We start from the raw sequence: 1011 nt of genomic DNA, 5'->3' as shown, positions 1-1011 counted from the left end.
TCAAGATCATTCAATAATTATTATAATATTCACAAAATTTTTATTTCCGCTGATTAAATTTAATTTGTTGTATCTGTATTATACCCCAATTAATGTTTTGCAATACATATTAATTCCATACTAAAATATTTATTATAACTCTTAGTATAATCTCTTTTCAACGAATGGGTAGCCTACCATGTACTGATTATGCCGTGGAAGTTGGTGCAGTTTTTCACGCTTTTATACTTATTAGTTAACATATATTCATAAGAATGTGCTTATTGATTGCATAAAAAAAAATTACTTTTAATGAAAATAATATTGCACATATTATTATATGTTAATTGCTTTTTATAATTTTAGCATAGCTTTCATGAACACATTGAAACGTATCTAGAATATGAAAGATTATGTAACCATGATGAGATTTGTAAAAAAAATAAGCAAGAATGTATATTAGATAAATTGCAATTTACTGAAAAATATGATGAAGTTACTTGTATTTGTGAAAGATTTTATTGCTTACTTGATAAATTGTTTACGCCATCAATAAATAATAATGAAAATGCTCATTTGGAATACCTAAAGTATTGGTTAAATTATGAATTACGTGAGATAGACGACACTTATCCAAAAGCATTTCACCAAAATTTGAAGACCAATTATAATACAAATGACACCTTGAAGAAATTAGATGGAAAATGGGATAAAATAGATAAGGATGAGGAGAAAAATATGAATTTATTATTCTATTTTTACACAAATTGTATTCACATTATAAAATCAACAAATAAAGTTGACGCAAACAAAAGTTTTGCTATGAAAAATGCTAATCACTGTGTTCAGAAATACCAGGAACTTGAAAAAATTTGTCCTAATAATACGAAACCTTTTTGTAAAGCATTTTGTGCCTTCAAAGAAAAATATGATAAAAAAAATTTAAATATACCAAAATTAGAAGACTCGGAAAAGAATGAACAAATTGAAATAAAAAGCGAAAATAATTTCGATATTCCTACAAATATAATC

General features: G+C 24.9%; 1 protein-coding gene across 1 annotated transcript; it reads left to right on the top strand.

Moving 5' to 3' along the window:
- Nucleotides 1-345: 345 nt before the first annotated feature.
- Nucleotides 346-876, top strand: PCYB_008260 (hypothetical protein; the record flags this gene model as incomplete). Its single annotated transcript, XM_004228247.1, has 1 exon — nucleotides 346-876. A coding segment is annotated over one exon (531 nt), but the record flags the coding sequence as incomplete, so codon positions are not given.
- Between the last annotated feature and the right edge of the window lie 135 nt (nucleotides 877-1011).

Source organism: Plasmodium cynomolgi, assembly GCF_000321355.1.
Source record: "Plasmodium cynomolgi strain B DNA, scaffold: 1629, whole genome shotgun sequence".
Lineage (NCBI taxonomy): Eukaryota > Apicomplexa > Aconoidasida > Haemosporida > Plasmodiidae > Plasmodium > Plasmodium cynomolgi.
The sequence above is the reverse complement of the archived record's forward strand: the minus strand, read 5'-3'. Positions and strand labels throughout refer to the sequence as shown.